The 18250-nt window shown below is 40.4% G+C and overlaps 1 protein-coding gene across 1 annotated transcript; it reads left to right on the top strand.

Moving 5' to 3' along the window:
- The first annotated feature begins 8389 nt into the window (after positions 1-8389).
- NR0B1 (nuclear receptor subfamily 0 group B member 1) lies at positions 8390-10668 on the top strand. The gene is made up of 2 exons (XM_052674188.1): positions 8390-9189; positions 10122-10668. Exons 1-2 carry the CDS (start codon positions 8643-8645, stop codon positions 10364-10366), a joined length of 792 nt encoding a protein of 263 aa, XP_052530148.1. The 5' UTR covers positions 8390-8642; the 3' UTR covers positions 10367-10668.
- Positions 10669-18250: the final 7582 nt, after the last annotated feature.

The raw sequence follows: 18250 nt of genomic DNA, 5'->3' as shown, positions 1-18250 counted from the left end.
ATTTCACCTCTTTGCTGCTTGCTCTCTCAGGTTTAGATTCTCTTCAGTCAATTGTGATACTCCCTCTGCTGAACTGCTGACTGTCTCACTACTACGTAGAGAGTCCTAAACACAATGACATTCTTATATCAGTCTAAAGTTATCATATTCTTACATAAAAGCAGACTATCATGAAATACATAAGCAGTTTTTATTTTCACTGGGGCCAGCGACAGAATTGCCTGCAGTAACAATGAGTACTTACCCATGAACTCTCACTGAAGAGAATATTTTGATAGCTACAGAAAACATCACATGCCTAATACAGAAAACTGCAGTACTCTGAGGCACATGGCACTGAAATCATTGTGTTGATACAGAGTACCTATAAACCAGACAAGGTGAGAGAATCAAGAATAAGCTTTCACACTGCATTCTTTCACTTGCACTTGTAGTATAGCTTACAGATGACATGCCTGTTTTTGTTTCACAAAGCCTACTGCATCTCAACACTTATCCAGAACAGGGCAATTTAGGATGTCAAGTGCTACTTGAAAAATGTCCTTTAACTTTCCTTAATTGTCAAACTTTAAGAGTTAGCTTAAATTTAATTTTGTTGCATTTAAGGTCTAGTTTTACGATGATATAATTTATTTTGGACATTACGGGTGACATTGTTCTGCCTGTCAATGGAAACATGAAAGAATATCATCATAATGAATATCCATAGACTCACATAAATCATTCAAAACTTCAGATATGCATGGAGATTTTACACTGACCCTGTAATGACTTTAATAAAACTGTTTCAACCTCGGCTGTGTCAGCAAGAGACATGAAATGATGGTGTTACAGCCACAACACCTCAACATTTAAATACTTAGGAAAAAGACTGATCATTTTCTTTTAGCAGGCTTTAATCCTTCCCAAATTACAGTCTCCTACAGTACCATATGCCAGAAACACATGGGATTTCCTTTTTATGTTGCCTCATAACATCAGGGAGTTGTAGTTATTACTTGAATCAAATCATTTAACAACAGACATTAGGAGTATGTCAATTCAGCAAAATGAAAATGTGAAACTTTAATTTAGCTTTAATTCAGTCATAGGAATGAAGGTGATATCACTGATAGTTTGGAGGACTTAGACTGTGACTGTAATTTCCATCATGTCATTGATACTCCTGTTAGTCTTATTAAAACCACTCATGATTAATTTTATGGGGTGGACAGTGCCGTAGAGAACTTTCTTTGAGCACTCCCAGGCAAAACACTTTTACATTAGCCCTGTCACTGGTGTTACTTCACTGACCATAGAAAAATTCCACGCATCAGGATGGAGTTCAGCATCCAGCATGGCAAGGAACAAGACTTTTCATATCTCTTGGTAGGTGAGACCTTGAGAAGAAAGCCACTTACATAGTTTCAGTCATAGAAGAGTTGCATTGTAAAATTATAGCCTGACCTGCTTCAAAGTGAGCTGCTTTTTGCTTACCAGGAAAGGCCGTCAAAGATCTGGGGAGGCTATGACATAGAAACATTTATAACTGCTTTGGGATTTGGAGGTGGAGGTGGATTTGGAGGTGGAAGGGGAGAACATTGCTGAGAGAAAAAGATCTCCAGGGAACTCTTGGCCTTTGTGTGTGTAAGGGACTATCCCTTCTCAAAGCTGATACAGAAAAACACTCAAGTCTTCTCTAGGAGAAGTAAGCAACTACGAAATATCAGATTAAATTTTCTGTGCATTACGTGGGAATTGTAAGGACAGAACACAGATAATGAGGCATTAACAAGTTAGAAGTAAACATAGCTGTAAACATACTCCCACGTAATTGATTACGGTTTTAGATATTAAAATCTACAAACAGCAACATCCTCATTTGTCATCCTCAGACCATGGCCCTGCAGTTCTGAGATTAAAAGTCCAAGGTAATGATGTGATTTACTATCTCACAGGTATACAGAGAAAACATGTCCTTGAGAAGAGTGAAAGATTTAAACTGAACACATTTCTGGATGCAAGAAAGAGACAATGAAGTGTCAACAATGACATTTTAGGTATATATTTTTTCTCCTTCTGATCCGGATGCTCTGCACAATGCAAAAATAACTGGAAAGCAAAAGAACCGATAGAGGTATGAAAGAAGGAATTGCTAATCTTCCTATTCTAAGACAACTATACTTTCAAAGCCAAAACCTGGAAAGATGCACCTTGAGATAACAGTGAAATCAGTGAAATTAATGAAATAGTTGAATTCTAGTGAAATTTAACTAGCAACAAAAAGCTACATGGAGTATAGCTTCCATGGGCTGGAAAGAAAAAAAAGAAGTCTTTCTTCTCTAAATCCAGCTCCCTGTCGTGTTTCCAAAATCAAATAAACCAAGCCTCTAGCAGGAGGTTACCAGAAAGAAGCATAAAAATATATATATATATATTTATCAATCTTCCTCTATCTTTGAACCAACTATCTTCAATCTGTCCCTATAAGGTCCCACTGCATGCTTTACTGTATTATCAGGTTTTTTTCCTTTTCCCTTGTCTATTTCTCACTTCTGGTTTTCTAAGCTAAAGTTTTCCTCAATATACCTGTTCACTGTACTTCATTTTCTACTTCACGTGTACTTCTTATGACTGTTCTATCCCTATCCAGTGGCAGTGCCTTTCGTCCTTTTCTCCTTCAACCGATGTTCTTGCCTACCAACAACACGCATGCATTTTACTGTCCCCTGCCCTATCCACTTGTATGGATACTGGAGTGTAGCAGTTTTCTACTCAAGTAACTTTTCCATTCAGTGCCTTGCATTTTTCTGAATGTCCATGGCAAAATAACAAAGAAATAAAAAACAACAACAAAACCATAACAAAAATCCCACCCTCAATAGATGATTTGGTAAGACAAAAAAAAAAAACAAAACCCTTTTCCTCTTCTAATTCAGCATTAAATGACTCTACCTTTTCCTTTTCGTGGTCACTGATAAAAAATACGTGTAGCATTCATATTCACCAAATCCAAATCAAGATTGAATCATTTTGGGCAGATGCATAGAGATGAACAAGCTGCACTTCAGTCAACAAGAGCTCAGTGTACAGCAGCAGAAATAGTGCCACTAGGCACTGACAGTGGTAGTCCTGGGATTCTCTGATTATCAGACCAACCAAGGATGTTATCTGGCTGCAGATTAAGATGTCAGCACTTCTCACTGTACACTGGGCTGTCAATGACTGTAACACACCAGATGTATCAACATAACTGCTGGATCACTCCCTTATCAAGTTCTATTGAAATGATCTAGGTTGGAAAAATCCTTTCTTTAAATAGTGTAAGTGAGCTCAGTTATTTTGACAAAGCTAAAGACATAATGTATCTCATACACTGGCAGAAGAGAAAGAGAAATGACTTTCCTGTTCTATACAGAATACATAGAGATTTTAGAATAGTAGGCTATGATTTAAGCAAAGGGTGTAGCCCAAAAACTGCATAAGTTACTTGAAGGTCATAAATATTTGAGATACAGACTTCAGATTGTATGGTGAACCTGTAATTCCTTTATTTATCTGTCAAATTCATGTAAAAAGAATGATGAGAAATGAAATGAGTATGTTTTCTAATACCAAAATGTGAACCTGACAATGAGAAATGATATACAACCTCATTTAAATACCTAACTTGAGTGAAGTAGGTCTCAATTAAAACGTATGGAAATATGTGTGCATTTAAAAAACCCTCACGTTGTTTTTCCACATAAAATATGTGCTAAATTATAAATCTATCTGAGTGCAATCTTTTTATTAGCAATATATTCTTGCATCTTACTCACAAGTGTAAATGTATATCTGTCAGTCTCAGACGATCAGTTACAAAGATGTGTATTTATGCAGTAATTTCAACATCAGAATTTGTGTAAGAGTTACATAGTGCACTATTGCCACAGCAGTGCTAGACTGCATTTTATTCTCACAACCTTGAACAGCCTATTAAAGAGCTTAATTTGCCAGCTTTTGTATGTTATTCAACTGTTATTACTGCTCAAAGCCCTCTCTCCCTTAAGCTCAGGCCTTAGTGTTTTGTTCCCATTGAGGGGCTCCCTGTGGTGGTTGAGTAGAAGGGCATATAGCAGTGATCTCCATCTGAATGAGCTCAGATCAGTCCACTGGCAAAAAATTACCCTTTTTTTTCTTGATGGCATAGTTTCTTGCTGATCGAAACAAACAAAAATCTGCCATTACACACCATTCATACAGCTTTTTAGGTTAGGTGGGACTTCGGAAAGTATTACTGGGGAAAATAAAGTATGGAGAACACATTGCAAGTTACCTCGCTTCTTTGTTACCTTTCTTGTAATGACTATTCTAAAAATGCTGCCAGCTTTATGAAAGCATTTGGCTCACCGGAGCCAGATGAGTGCCAAAACTGGCACAAGGAAAGAAGCAGCAGCAAATACATTTCTGGGAGTCACATTTTTGGAGCAGCTCAGCCTTTCACACAGGACTGCGACTTTAAATATGCCACACTGGTAGACGTTTTGGAGTGCGTGAACTCACTACGGACAAAAAAGTCCTCCTGAAGCCTAATTGCATAACCTAACATAAATTAGCATATGAATGCGAAAAGCTGTCTGCCACCTGGGAAGGTCTTAAATTGGTTATCTGCCAATGGAAATACTACAGTAAAGTGCACGGTCAAGTAACTGTAACTCTAAATTCAGGATTCCTGCTTCTGGATACAAAATGCCACGGCTTTATGCTGATCCAAAAAATAAAAAAAAATTAAAAATCACAAGTTCAAATTTATTTAAGAAATGTAAAAGGGTTGATCTTGCAGCATTACAGTTTATGCTGGATCAGGTATCACCTACTTTCCTGCACTTTGGATAAAGGTCTAAAACTGACACAAACTATCGTATCGTCCAGCTAATCCCATAAAAAAATGTCACCATCCTGATCCAAAACAAATACACCCTGCTAGATGAGCTGGCAGTAAATACATTAAAAATTCAGTTAAAAAAAAAGAAAAAGAAATAATAATCACAGCCTTAGAGCTGCTGTAAAAGATTTACAAATTCAGGCTCTACATCCCCTGACCATGTACAGATCAACTGCCTTTGGCTCACATTGAATCCATCACACTGTCAATGTGTTCCACCTAATGAATCCACAAGTTGAGGAAGGAGGCAATAGCACATCAGGAATACTTGATAAAATATACGGGTAAAACACTGTTAATGATGATACTTTTCCCTTAATGCCCAATTATTTTCAAATAAATATCCCTGTAAAATACAAAGAATGTGAATGGTTGTCATTCTGCCAAACGGGCAGTTGCCATGAGACATATGTATAAAACATAAGAATATACTCAAATTCCAAACCCTGTTTTAATGGAATACTTCTCTTATACCAAACACATCTTACTAATCATACACTCATAACGTTTCACATTGATTTTTTTTTCCCCTTAAAAGGCTAACTTTTCTTATGCTAGTCACTGAATCGAGCTGTTTTACATCTGATTTAAGATCAACTTTTGTTTTTCAGCCCTTATACTGGGAGACAGTAGATTTTAGGGATATCGATATCAATTACTCACTGGAAAAAAAGCACTCTCTGAAGCTAATGGTGCACTAAAGCATTGATGGCACAAAAACAAATGTTTGTTTGGTCTTGTTCTGAAACTGAAGCTATGCCCTCTGGACAAGAACCAAGTGTACTACTAGATGAGTGATACAGAGACACTGAAGAGAAATATGAAAGCATAAGAGTACTGCCAAGACTGCACTGTATCACCTTCATATCCAAGGCTTTTGTCCAAGTTAAAAACAAAGCAAAACACAAACAAACAAGCAATCCTTTTTTATTCTGGAAATACATAAATCTATTCATGAATGAACAATATGGAGCTAGGTAAAACCCACCTAAGACCTTTCAGCAGAAACTGGATATAACCTTTTTTTTTTCTATGTTTTTATGTATTTTCCATCAAAATACATTTACTTGTCTGCAAGGAAATTTGGCTTAAGTTTCTGTTTTTAAATAGGAAGCTTCTTGTTTCTTTGTTTGTTGCCTTTTGCTTAACTGGAATGCTTTCCTCCAATATGAAAAACTAAGTTGATCAAATCATTAAGTAGCAAGGTTTCTAGGGCATTTTTGATGCTTTAAATGGGAAAGAAATGATCTGCCCTGAATAAAATGTCATGTATTTTGATACATTAAGAGCCAGAAAGAGAGAAATGAGTGTTTTAGTGCCCTTATGAGTGAGGAGGTTTACTTTTGACTACATCAGGGTAATTTCTAGCACAGCATAGTAAATCGAGTTTCAGTTTCAGTACAGAATACCTATGCTAACATGGTTATCAAAGAAAAATCCTTTCTGTATAGCTTGGTTGAGAGTGAACAGTCAGCAAAGTTGCACCCACATTTGGTTGAAAGAGAAATGCCTTGAAAAACTAAACACTTGCAACCCACACTGCTACATCAGGAAAAAATTCCAATGTGGACCTGGTATAAAAGATTCATATTGCTCTTACATATGGCCCTGAACAAGCAACATCCTCTCATAAGAAGCAAAATGTTCCCACAAATGGAGTACAAGTTCAAAACTGCAAAGGCAATGATCTATGTCTCAGCTGTCTCATAGTTTCCCACAGACACATTCCAGGTTACAAACTAGTAAAAAATACAATTAAATTTTATTGTCAGACCTATAACAGGTACCTCATGAAACATGAGCTACTGATAGGAACTGAAAGCATAGGGATGCTCGTTTTCTAAACATTTATCTCTGAAGTTGGTGAAATAAAAAAATAAGAAGGAAAAAGACTAGACAGGCAAAAAAAAAAACCCCAAAAAACAAAAAAAACCCTCTAAAATTGTAACATAGCAATGCTGAGAAAAAAACTGATGAATATAGCATGAAACAGTCCGGGACAGAAAGAAAATGTACTAATCACTTTGGCAAGTATTTTCCAGTTACCAGTGATACTATTCAAAAGACAACATTTAATATTATTAAATTTGTTTTGGCATTCTAAGCTTTTTTTTTTTTTTTTTTTTTTTTTTTCCTTAGAGAATGCTCAGTGAAACATTGCTTTCTGCTCCAGGGACAAATCTCACCTGTCTGCAAACATCAGTTCCTCAGTGTAATGTAACAATTCTCTGCAACTGCAAAACCAGTAAAGACCTTTATCTTATTTGGATCTGTGGAAAAACATGATAAACAAAGATATTAGGGGATCTAAAGAAAAATCTAAAATTCCTGCGTAGGAAGATCACAAGGCTGCTTAAGGAGACACCAAAAACGTTAAATGATATTTTAATGAAACTAATTTAAACTATATGATGCATTTCACAGGTAAAACCAAGTATAATTATAAGAATTTTGGACAACAAAGTTTACCTGAGGGAAATGACCCTCTAGTGCTTTGCATTACACACATATATTTTATGCCTTTTGTGAAGAATACCCCTTTTGAGTCCAACTGTGAAGAAATATGCAGAGTGAAATCCTTATATGACTCTTACGTAAGCTGACATGGTAGCACTAGGTTCATACAGGGAATTTGCTGAGATCTGGCCTAAAAGTTCTAAGAAGTCAAAGCACTCAGCAGTATTGCTTAATAAACGGCATAATTTTACTGAAAGAAGGATTTCCAAGATGATTTAAACATCCCTTCCTACTGATATTGATGGAGCAGGTACAGAGAGCTGCTTGCAACTTGCTACTTGCTCTAAAACTGTGCCAAGGTTCTTCCAGTTCACATTAAACTTAAAATGTTTCTGTTTTGGCCCATGAAGCACAAAGATGTGAGCCTCCACTTACTGTAGGGAGTATTGCACTCTGCTACACCGACTTCTTCAGAGATAGTCAGTTGAGAAAGCGAATGTACTTTTCATTCAAGAGCAATGTCAAATTTGGGCAATCACTATTCTTCAGTCCCAGCTGAATATGGTAAATATGAAGGCATGCTATGGTAGTTTCCTCATTTTGGAGTCCATATGCAACCATGACAAGATGGGTTTCGGAAAAGTGGAGGTGTAAGTTGAAGGAAATGTTTTAGGCTAACGAGTGGAACATATCTATCGTGAGATCAGGAGGATGGGCCATGTACTGGAGAGCACAGGAAGGGAATGCCACTCAGGGGACAGTTTTATGGATGATCCACATCGTTTCACTCACAGAACTGAACAGAGGTGCCAGCCTCAGGGCGCCCTGAAAAGCCCCACCAGTACCTCCAGCCCCATTCCTTGGCTGGGCAGGCAGACCTCTCACTTCCTCACAGCAGTACTGAGCTGATAATTAATCCCGTGAGGCAGCACAGCCACTCGCAGGAACCCTCTGAAGCAAGAGCGCTGCCCCGCCGCCCCACTGCCCCAGTCTCCCCGCCCCAAGCCCCGGGGCAGTCGGGCGCCATTTCGCGTCGGGCGGGACGCGCTGTCTCCTGTCAGTCGTAGTCCTCCGTGTCAGGAAAGGAGGAGGAGGGCTTTCTCTTTTTATTATTCCCCTCCTCTTTCTCTTTTCCAGCCAGTGAAGAGTGTCTGCCCCCTCTGAACCGCACAATGACACGCAGGCAGACGCGCTCGGCCGCCGGCTATAAATAAGTTAAGAGGCGGGCAGAGGGCGAGCAGTGCTCGTCTCCCGGCGGGCCGGGCGGCTGGGTGGCCCCATGGCGTGCCTGGAGCGCTGCCACTGCTGCGCGGACGGCCGGCGGCACGGCAGCATCCTTTATAGCATCCTCAAGAGCCACGAGCAGGCGGCCGAGGGGCCCGGGCCGCGGCGGGGGCAGGCGGGGCGCGGCTGCTCGTGCGGCTCGCAGCGGAGGGTGGCCCTGAAGAGCCCGCAGGTTGCCTGCAAGGCGGCCTCGGCCGTGCTGGTGAAGACGCTGCGCTTCGTGCAGAACGTGCCCTGCTTCCAGGAGCTGCCCCTGGACGAGCAGCTGGTGCTGGTCCGTAGCTGCTGGGCGCCTCTGCTCGTGCTGGGGCTAGCGCAGGAGCGGGTGCACCTGGAGACGGTGGAGAGCGCGGAGCCCAGCATGCTGCAGCGGATCCTCACCACCCGGCGGCACGGCGAGCACGCCCCGGCCCCCGGCCGGCAGCACCCGCCCTCGGCCGGCGAGATCCAGGCCATCAAGGGCTTCCTGACTAAATGCTGGAGCCTGGACATCAGCACCAAGGAGTACGCCTATCTCAAGGGGACGGTGCTCTTCAACCCGGGTGAGTGGCGGAGGGGCTGCGGGGGTGTCCCGACGGCGGGTTAAGCGGCGGTGTGTGGCGACCGCGGAGCTCCGAGCGCGGGCAGCCCGGACTGCCCGCAGCCGCGAGGGACCCCGTGTCCGCCTGGCAGCTCTCCCACACTCAGCGGGGGGGGAAACAGCAGAAGCCTCCTACATAGACAGGGAGAGGCTGTCCTGTCGGCTCTTTAACCTGGAAGGCAGCTGGCACTGGATGTGGCACTTACAATGATAGCACTGCCACCTGAAAGCTGTGTCTAGCACTTTTGCATTCCTGCTGTCAGAGTGAAAAGCCAAAACTGTTTTCTCAACCCTTCGGTATCCCTCGTATCGTTCGCCAGTTAACTTTTCACTTACTGGAGTTACCCTTCTTGCCACTTGTCATCTGGAACTCCTCAGAAATCATTGTCAAAGGATACATTACACGTCAGTACTTTTATAGGAATAAATAAAAGCAACGGGTTTTGTTTGTTTGTTTTTTTAATTCTTATCTCTACTGTTTACAGATTGCATTTGTCTCTGCAAAAGTATTTTGGATGTGAAAAGGAGGGGTTGGGGCTAGGTGATCTTTGAGGTCCCTTCCAACCCAGACCATTCTATGATTCTACTTTTCATTTTTCAGTGAAAGTTTCTGTTATCAGTGAATATTTTTTTCCCGTTTAAATTAGTGTTGGCAAAGACTGTGTTTCGAGTTTGAATAAAAGAGTATTGATTGTTCAGAAAACCAGCATAAAATTTTGAACTGCACTGTAATGTTTGGCACATTGCTTCTTGGTACAAGAAGTCCTCTAACAATTTAATTTGTGTCATAATCTCTGATCTCTTACTTATTATACTGCAGTTATAACTCAGTAATAAGAAAGTTGTTTTATAGACAAAGAATATGTAAATAAAGTAACTTATTTCTCTTTTCAGATCTACCTGGCCTGCAGTGCACACAGTACATTGAAGGACTGCAGAGGGAAGCACAAGAAGCTCTAAATGAACATGTCAGACTCATTCACAGAGGTGACCAAGCCAGATTTGCCAAGCTGAATGTTGTTCTATCCTTGTTACGATCCATTAACGCTAATGCGATTGCCGAACTGTTCTTCAGGCCCATCATTGGATCAGTGAACATGGATGACATGCTGTTGGAAATGCTTTGTGCAAAATTATAAAGGTGTGTAAAGTAGCAAAAATAAATCCAGTGCAGAGGAACTCTTACGAGCAGAATAGTGTAAAGTACTGTAAATAAACTAACTTATTGTTTTTACATAGATAGTATTTTTGTATTCAATAATAAAATAGTCTTTAAGTTCTGGAATTTTTATTAAACACGGTGTTTTTGCATTAAGATTATTAAAGTCATCAGAATAAGATTTAATGTTGTGAAGAATGTTCACATCTGAAGTCAACTGGCTATTCTTTTACCATGTCTATGAATAAAGATCGTACATATTACATTGTATGTTTGAGGTGAGTAATACCTATTTTTTCAAAATAAAAGCTAGTCAAGGTTTACATTTTAAACATAGCTACCATACAGAAATAGGAATGAACAAACCATTTACTTGGCTTGTTTCAGTGGTACTCGGATACTGAGTACTGTGGTCACTTCTGCTCATATTTCCATTACTGGCTCCAAAGAGTTGGTGAGCTGCTCCAGTTGACTTTAACAGAATTGAAATATATACGGAGTATTTAAGAAAATGCATGATGTGTTTATTATGAATATTTTGAGATTTAATGAAACTTCATGTGGCTTAGTTGGGTAACTAATACTTGTGGTAAAATATTCCATTCAACACATGCTGGTTGCCAAAAAAAAATAAGGTAACTCCACTCCCCCCATACAAAAACAAAACTCTAAGAATGGTTGAAAAATCCAAACAGTGAGGCAGGGTCAGGAGAACTATGGATGTGTACTCCCTACTTTGTTTTTCATCTTTTCGTTTCCTAGCTAAGATTTTAATAGCTAGCTTTTTCAGACTGCTTATTCCCATAGAAATAGAAAATTATTATGTTGAAACATCATGTGCTACTTGTATATCTATCAATTTGTCAGTTAACATGAAGATGTCATCATTAAACACTGAGTTTACATATTATTTTTTTTTCTTATAATCTTGGAATTTGATTCTTTTTCCCAAAGCAGTTATGTTTTTGTTTAGAAGAAAAAAAGAATATTCTCTATTTAAAAATAAAATCAGAAAGGTAAAATCAGTGAATATGTTTCATGGTTTTCCTTTCTGTGTGTGTTATTTTCTGGCTTCTTCCCCAAGGGAAAATTGGTTTAAAAAAATAATAAAATGGGGGGAATAAAAGTGTAAATAAAGAGTTTTCTTAAAATTAGAAGACAGTAGCAACTATCTATAAACCACTAGCACTAAAGATGTGTTTTTTAAAATGCAGTTAGAATAGTTGAGGCAGTCATTATTCTTAATAGAGGGTGTGCAAGGGAGAGAAAAAGCTTTCTTTTGCTGCCACCTTGCGCAGAGGATAATTACAGCTCCTGCACTCAGGTTGGGAGCAGAGTGGACTGTTGTTTAGTACCTACTTGGATAAAGCTTGGGAAAGTAGAAATAGCTGGAGAAGTAGCCAAACACAAGTGACAAATCCATCCATAGGTGTTACCAACAAGGTTTGTATTGCTGCATCAATAAGGGTCTCATCATGGGCTGGGATGCCATTGCAGAGCAAACTGAACAGCAAGAAGCAATTCCCAGCCTGAAAACTAATGGTGTAGCTTAAATGCGTGTTTGCATAGTGAACACATAACTCTGAGTAGGTTGTATGTCCTGAGAAGCTTCTCAAAAAATTCCAAAGAACAAAAAGTATGTAAATGAAGTTCACAGTCAGTTCAGACTTTAGGTTGTTCACACCACAAAAGAGCAAGCTTAGTCTCTGCTAAATCCATTTTTACATTTACACACACATACAGTAAACATATACATATGGAGTATACTTTATGCATAAATGTTGTATGAGCTCCCAATAGATTCTAAGGTTATCAAACACCTCTGAAACGCAAATACACATGTATGTTTCCTTCTTTCTGTGTAAATGGCATATGAGCTCACAATGGTTAGCTTTTAACAACACCTGACAGCTCTTTTGCAAAAAGTGCAAAGCACAATGATGAAACATTTACATAGTAGTTAGGCAGCAGATGGATCTTGGGTAAAGACAAAAAAAATAATAATAAAAAAAATAATTAACCAGCCTCTGATTAAACCATCTTCATATAGCACTTTTTTTGTAATGTACTGCTCATGCTTAGGGATGGAAATATTTCTATTTTCTTCCCTGCTGAGTGGAAGAAGAGACTTGGCAACATGTAATAGCTGAGCCTTGTTAGCAGGCAAGGATTTTCAGCTGAGCAGTCACCTTGAGATGTTTTGGATCTATTGTGCCACTAAACACAAAAGTTTTCATGACTCAGGTGGAGCTGCTTATATCTCCGGGTTTGATAAGCAGGAGTATCCCTCTCTGAACAAATTCTGCATTCCATTCAATTTTCTGAAGTTGTCGTGAAAAATACTGCTTCTGTGCACAATGAATTCACCTTGAACCCACTGTGTTCTATCATATTTCTCTTGGACCAGCTATACTGTTAGTCATTTCATTATTGATGGAAGCACCTGGGAACAGTAAATAGGAAATCTGAATGGGAAAAGCAATTTATCAAGGCTTTCTGCAAAGAACTGGCAAAAGCATGTCTCTTCATAGGTCAAAGGAGCAGGAATGACTAGGTAAAAAATAAAAAATGGCTTACAGGGTAAACCAAGATAAAGGCTTAGAACCCACATGGGAATGGGAGAAGAAACTGTTACAATTAGGGAACAGGATAGGAAAGGGATTGATTTTACTGTGGAGACAATGTGCCAGGAGCTGACTGGAATGAGAAGAGACTGTAAATCACCAGACAAACCAGAGCTGGAGCAAAGGGGTGCCTGGGAGGTACTCTGTGTCACGTCCAGAAACTATTGCAGAGTAGGGAAGAATCTACCCAGGAAGCTGACACAGACAGCACCAATATCTCCTTCTGGGACAAAACATATTGCTCCTTTCCCCTACTGCCAGCTGAGCTGAAAAAGGTGCCAGAACAGCAGCTGTGTAGTAGTGAAGAGCAAGCTGCCCAGTCTTCTTCTATGGGAACACAATACTCAATGAAGTAAGCAAAGCTGCTCTGTGGCCCTTAGAGCTATAAAGCCCAATTTTCTGCTGGGACTGGGACAGATCCTTTTTTGCCTAAACTCTGTCCTCTGCAGAGTGGATGAACTCTGAATTGGATGTCTGCTTGGCCATCTCTATGACATGAAAGAAGATTCCTTTGGATGTTTCTGGCAGCAGGGACAGACAGAGCTTAATTCCAGCTCCACCTTATGCAGAGCAGTGCTATGTTGTCTTGTGAACTCTGAGCTCTTATAGGAGTAGCACAGCATCTGCTAACATAGTGCCTTTTTCTACTATTCCAGCTCTTGGGCACCGTGACCCACAGCTAGTGCTGTGGAATGGCCAGGTTACAGCAGGAACCAATAGTTGAGCACAACGTGAGAAAGCATGGCTAACCCCAGGAACTCAGGTGCAGGCAATCTACCTGAGTGACCTGAAGGGGTGGAGCCTGGGTCTGACCCTCCTCACTCTCATTTAAACATTAGCAGTTAAGGGAGCAGTATCTTTCTGGGTAGGGATTGTACTCCTTTGGAGCAGTTACCAGTTGTTAGAAGGGGTGAGCTGATTTTTCTTCTTTATCATTTTCTGTTCCTCTATTGTGCTTACAAGCATCCTAGTAGAAGGTGCTGTCATGGACTTCTTTTGCAGCTCATCTAGCATTCTTCAAAGTGCTGCTCTATGCTGTGTAGGGGCAGCGTTGGTCTCTGGAGTACAGTTGTGGAGCTGCTGCTCAGCATTATAACAAAGGCCAGGGACTGTGGCTTTTCTCATCTGTGGGAGAGAAGGAGCAGGAGGGGAAAGATATTATCTCAGCTGCTGATTTAGCAGCTTGCATTTAGAGTAATTCAGCCCTGAGACCTGTGCTGTTCTGGTAGTTGTGGGACTGGACAGTACTGCAATATTACTGAATGTGGTACTGTGATAGTGTACCTCTTACTTAATCTGCTGAATTTGGGGCACCTTTATAGGCATTTAGCATCTGTATACAAAATTGCCTCACAACGCATCCTGCAACCCTGGAAAAATTGCTTTGTGTGGGATAGCAGCCCCTACAGTCAGTGTTGTGTATAGTTTTTCTGTAGTTCTGTGCCATATTCCTGCACACTTTTTGGTTGTATTACCCAGTTGGATATTTACATGTAATCTTTTTCCTCACCTTTTTTAAAATGTATCAGTAACTTTCCAATTAAATCATAAATATGATTTCTGATTTTTAAAGCATTTTCTCCCTTTGTCCCGTACTTCTGAGTGTGAATCTTAGCATGTTTTTTTCCAGCCAACAAGTTACACACATCTGAAGTAAATGTAAACTCCCAGGCCATTTAATTACACAGTCCTCCCAGTGATTTCCTTCACTGCACAGAAGCAGGGCTGTACCAGATATCTGTTCCCACCTGGCCCAGAGCTCCCCAGTATGTGTGCTCAGCACCAGAGAACCAGCGGCAGCCAGCCACTAATCATAAAGCACCATTCCTACAATATCCTTTCCTCTGAAGAGATTTGAGAAAGGATAATTTAGAAACCAGCTTGCACTTGTAGTTAATGTGGTTGTGAGTGTTTCTTCCAGATAAGAAAATAGCATAGCTTTTATTCACTGTCTTTTAAGTGTAATATATGACCTTTGTTTAGATGGACTTTAATAGCTTGCTTTGAAGTTTGCAGCAGTTTGCTGATGTGGGTATTAATACTGGTAAAGCCTAATGAGCGATAACTCTGCTTTCAATGGCAAGGTTCTGCAACTTCAGTTTTCTTGTTGTGAAATGGCCCAGTGTGTTGGTTGAATCTGTTACACTGTCAATCTTTAAAGATAGAATTTCTTCCTCTAGTGGACTTTCTGAGCATTGCAAGAAGCTGCAATAAATAAAGTCAGAAAGCCGACCAGGAGTCTGTTTTTCTGTCATTGGGTGTAAGCAGTAAGCAGTCAGAACACTTTGGAATTTTGATATAGAGTCTGAGATCTTCACACACACATTGTCTTAGTGCTCATAGCATTTATTTTAAATGGTCAAAGTCTAGTGTTTTAAGTCTGAAAGGTACACAGTGAAGACTCAATAGCTGATGCCACGAGAGGTTTGCAGAGGAACTTGAACTAAAACATCCTTAAATCAACCAGCACTGTAGGGACGAAGGCTGAGGCTTGTTAGCTGGCACTGCAGGCTCCAGGCATTCACATTGCTGGTATAAATCAGCAGTCCTTTCAGTGCTTATGTCAGCAGTGAAATTGGCCTGGATTTTTTTTAGATATTCACACTGTGTCTAGATGAAGGTAAATAACCACACAAGTGTTTATACAAGCACACATGGTATACAGACACCTTTTTTTCTGTGTATACTTATGTTATTTACCGATTTTACATAAGGAAAATGTCACTGGTTTCCAGTTCAGAAGAAAAGAGCCTGTCCTTTCGTTTTATATTACCCGTCATTATTTTGTCGCATAGGGGGAATTCAGTCTTGCTGAAACGGAGCTGGCTGAAAAGCTGCCGTGCAGCACCTGGGCTCCGTCTGGGTGGAGAGGAGCCTCACAAGCGCCTCCAGATGGCGTATTATCCCGGCTCACCTGGCTTAGGGGGGAGGCAGCGAATGGGGTGAGGAGGGACTCCGGCTCTGCGCTGAGCTGTCAGTCACTGCGGCTGGGTGAAGGGAGGTTTGGAGCCTGTGGTGTCACCCTCACTATTTGTTTTTGATAGTGAAATTAGCACATAGGCCTGAATGAGCAAGGGATCAAAATGGTCGGTACGGGAACTAGGATTATTCCACCCTCCAGCCCCCACCCCTCCCCTCACACACACACACACACACCACCACCTTATCTTTACTAGGAAGCCATGGGAAAATATGGCTCAGGATTCAAATGGTCACAGTGTAGCAGGACACAGTCGTCTAGTGTGTAACTTGTTTGCCAAGGACTCTGGTGTCATGATGAACAAGAAGTAGAGATCCTTTTTAGGGGTGACTTCTGGGATGCTGGGGAGCAGTGCTGCATTTCTAGTGTCTGGAGGGATTAGGATCCTCCTGGGTCAGCCAGGATCTGAAGATCTGAGGATAAAAGAAATGGCTTTAAGATGTGTCAAAGGAAGGCCTGAGTTGAATATTAGGAAAAATTTATTCTCAGAAAGAGTGGTGAGGCAGTGGCACAGTCTGGAGGTGTTCCAGACGTGGAGATGTGGCACTGAGGGATGTGGTTAGTAAACATGGTGGGGGTGGGCTGCTGTTAGACTAAGTGGTCTCGGAAGGTCTTTTAAAATCGTCTCAAACCAACGATTTTATTATTCTGTGACTCTATGAACACCACCTGTTCCCAAATAAGGGCAAATGAATTAGGAAGCATTAATGATCTGCACTTCGTATAATTTACAGATCAGCTAAATTGTACTGAAATTGAGGAATGTAAGAATGAAGGCTGAGCAGGCTTTGATAAGCTTAAGAAGTTACCACTTGCAAGCTGATTGATTTGCAACTGCAAATATCACCTCCATGGTATTTGAGTTGTGAACAGAAACCTTTCACTGACATTTGCTATGGGAAAGTTATCACAGCTCAGTTAACATGCAGTAACTCTTAAAATTGAGGTAACTGGATCGTACTCTAAGACTCAAGGGAATCGGCTGCAACTAATTACTGTGTGTAGAATTTCTTCTTGGAAAGAGCTCGAACATGAAGAGCTCAGTCAGTAGAGCTGGAAATATTGCTAGTTCTGGTGCCCAGATATCCTCTGCTCTGATCTACTCCCCTCTCTTTTTAGGAAGGAAGATGAAAGTGAGTTGTGACTTCTAGTTGGGTTGTTGAGCTGTGCTACCAAGGAACTAGTCTGTCAGGGCACACTGCAATGTGCACTGCTTGCTCAGTATGCATCATGAAAGGGATAGACAACTCTCTGAGTATTGTGCTTATAGTTCTGTTTATCTGTGCACATATATATTAATTTTATTGAATGTTAGGACAAACATTCAACTGTATTTGATACGTTATTTATGGGACAGACCTGGAGCCTTTATAGGCATAAAGCAGTTTCTAATAGCATGAAGTAGGCACGTGAAGTTTAACTTGGCTCCCAAAGAACCCAGTAGGCCTGGACTTGGTATGCTCTCAGTATTTCTTTAATGTAAGACATAGAAGAGTAATTCAATGAAGAAGCTCTTTTTCTATCAGTTACTTTATTGCAGAACAGTAAAGGTGACAAGAAAAAGTAATGAAGAGAAGCAGTAAAGCTGAAATAGGTTATAAATTACAGTAGGTGTATATTTAGTTCTTCTAAATAGTCATATGGCTGGAAGGGATTTCAGGTGATCATTTAATCCCCCCTCCTTCTAGTCTGACAGGATGAATTATGTACACATCAGACCTGAGAAAAGCTTGTCTAACCTGTCTTTAAAAGTTTCAGTGAGGGGGTAAAACACCCACGTTCAGTCTATTTCTGTGTCACTACACTTAAAATGCTAAAGTTGTCCAGGCATTTGAGATGACTCGTACATACTGTAACAATCTCCTGTTTTCTAAGATAATTCACCAATCACATAGAAAAAATTACAGCAGAAGACCATTGTATAATTAAGGCTATTAATTTTAAACCTAATTTTGTGGAAAGTTTCCTGTCTGAATTATTTCAGCCACTTGTATTTCCTCTAACTCCTACCTTCTCTGGACACCTATTTAGCCAGCACCTTTTCTGAGTTGCAATTCCCAGATTTTCTATTCAAACAAAACATGTATTATGTTCCTTATAACCCATTTACATTATTTTGCCATAGCTTTTTAAAAAGCATAGTGTTCCTCTGTAGATAACATTTTATACTTTTGAATTGGTGTGTGTATGGGAACTGTTGAGTCAGGGCCTGAACGCAGAGCTACCTCCAAGCCAGCAGTGTGTGACTGCATGGAGACTG

This window comes from Tympanuchus pallidicinctus, unplaced genomic scaffold (assembly GCF_026119805.1).
Source record: "Tympanuchus pallidicinctus isolate F22 unplaced genomic scaffold, pur_lepc_1.0 scaffold14, whole genome shotgun sequence".
Classification (NCBI taxonomy): Eukaryota; Metazoa; Chordata; class Aves; order Galliformes; family Phasianidae; genus Tympanuchus; species Tympanuchus pallidicinctus.
Note: the sequence above shows the minus strand (reverse complement) of the source record. Positions and strands in the feature narration are given on the sequence as shown.